At 44.5% G+C, this 651-nt stretch overlaps 1 protein-coding gene across 1 annotated transcript in view; it reads left to right on the top strand.

Annotated features, from left to right (window-relative positions):
- The first annotated feature begins 1 nt into the window (after position 1).
- CSUI_002838 (uncharacterized protein) overlaps positions 2 to 651 on the top strand; it is an 8,635-nt gene continuing 7,985 nt past the window's right edge. The window contains exon 1 of the mRNA XM_068063037.1: positions 2 to 149. Within this exon, the coding sequence (XP_067925004.1) occupies positions 92 to 149 (58 nt within the window). The 5' untranslated portion in view covers positions 2 to 91. The remainder of the gene's footprint in view (positions 150 to 651) is intronic.

Genomic DNA, 651 nt, shown 5'->3' with positions numbered 1-651 from the left:
AGAACAAGGAGGGGCAGGAGTCGGAAGAGGAGGAAGAAGTTATGTAGGAAGAGGAGGAGGCAGTTCTCTCTCAAGTAGATACTTTTTTGATATGGGGCTTGATGGTGCCGAGAGACATGACCTCCTCATAACTGTCCATGAACTTCTAGGTAGGTAAATCGATGTTCTCCTTATCGAAAGAGGAGACAGGAGAGACGAGACGATGAAATGGAGCTAGCTATCTATTTTTTCTTCTTTTCTCATCGGCAAACAAGCAAAGAAACAAAGGAAAGCTCAACTCTGTTGCCTATACAGGGGAGGAGCATGAGAGTCTCAATCCTACCTACGATGCATATATATATATATATATGTAGGCTATCTGTAGACATATGTATAGATAGGTGTTCCACACACACAAATACGTGAGAGGCATGTGGACCAGCTCGGGGAAGGACATACACACGGGAAAGATCTATATCTCTATGTGTTTCTATTCATCTGTACTTCTCCCCCCTTGGTTGTATCTGCTTCCAATTGTCATCATCCCTTACCTTCCTTTCCCTTATACGATAGGCTCTCTGTCTCCCCTGTCTCTGTCTCCTGCATGCTGTGTTTTTCTTCTATGGGCCGTCGTTTACCCTTCAGCCTCTCTTCTCTGTCTTGACTAGAGGA

This window comes from Cystoisospora suis (genome assembly GCF_002600585.1).
Source record: "Cystoisospora suis strain Wien I chromosome Unknown contig_1201, whole genome shotgun sequence".
Lineage (NCBI taxonomy): Eukaryota > Apicomplexa > Conoidasida > Eucoccidiorida > Sarcocystidae > Cystoisospora > Cystoisospora suis.
This window is presented reverse-complemented; position numbering and strand designations above follow the sequence as displayed.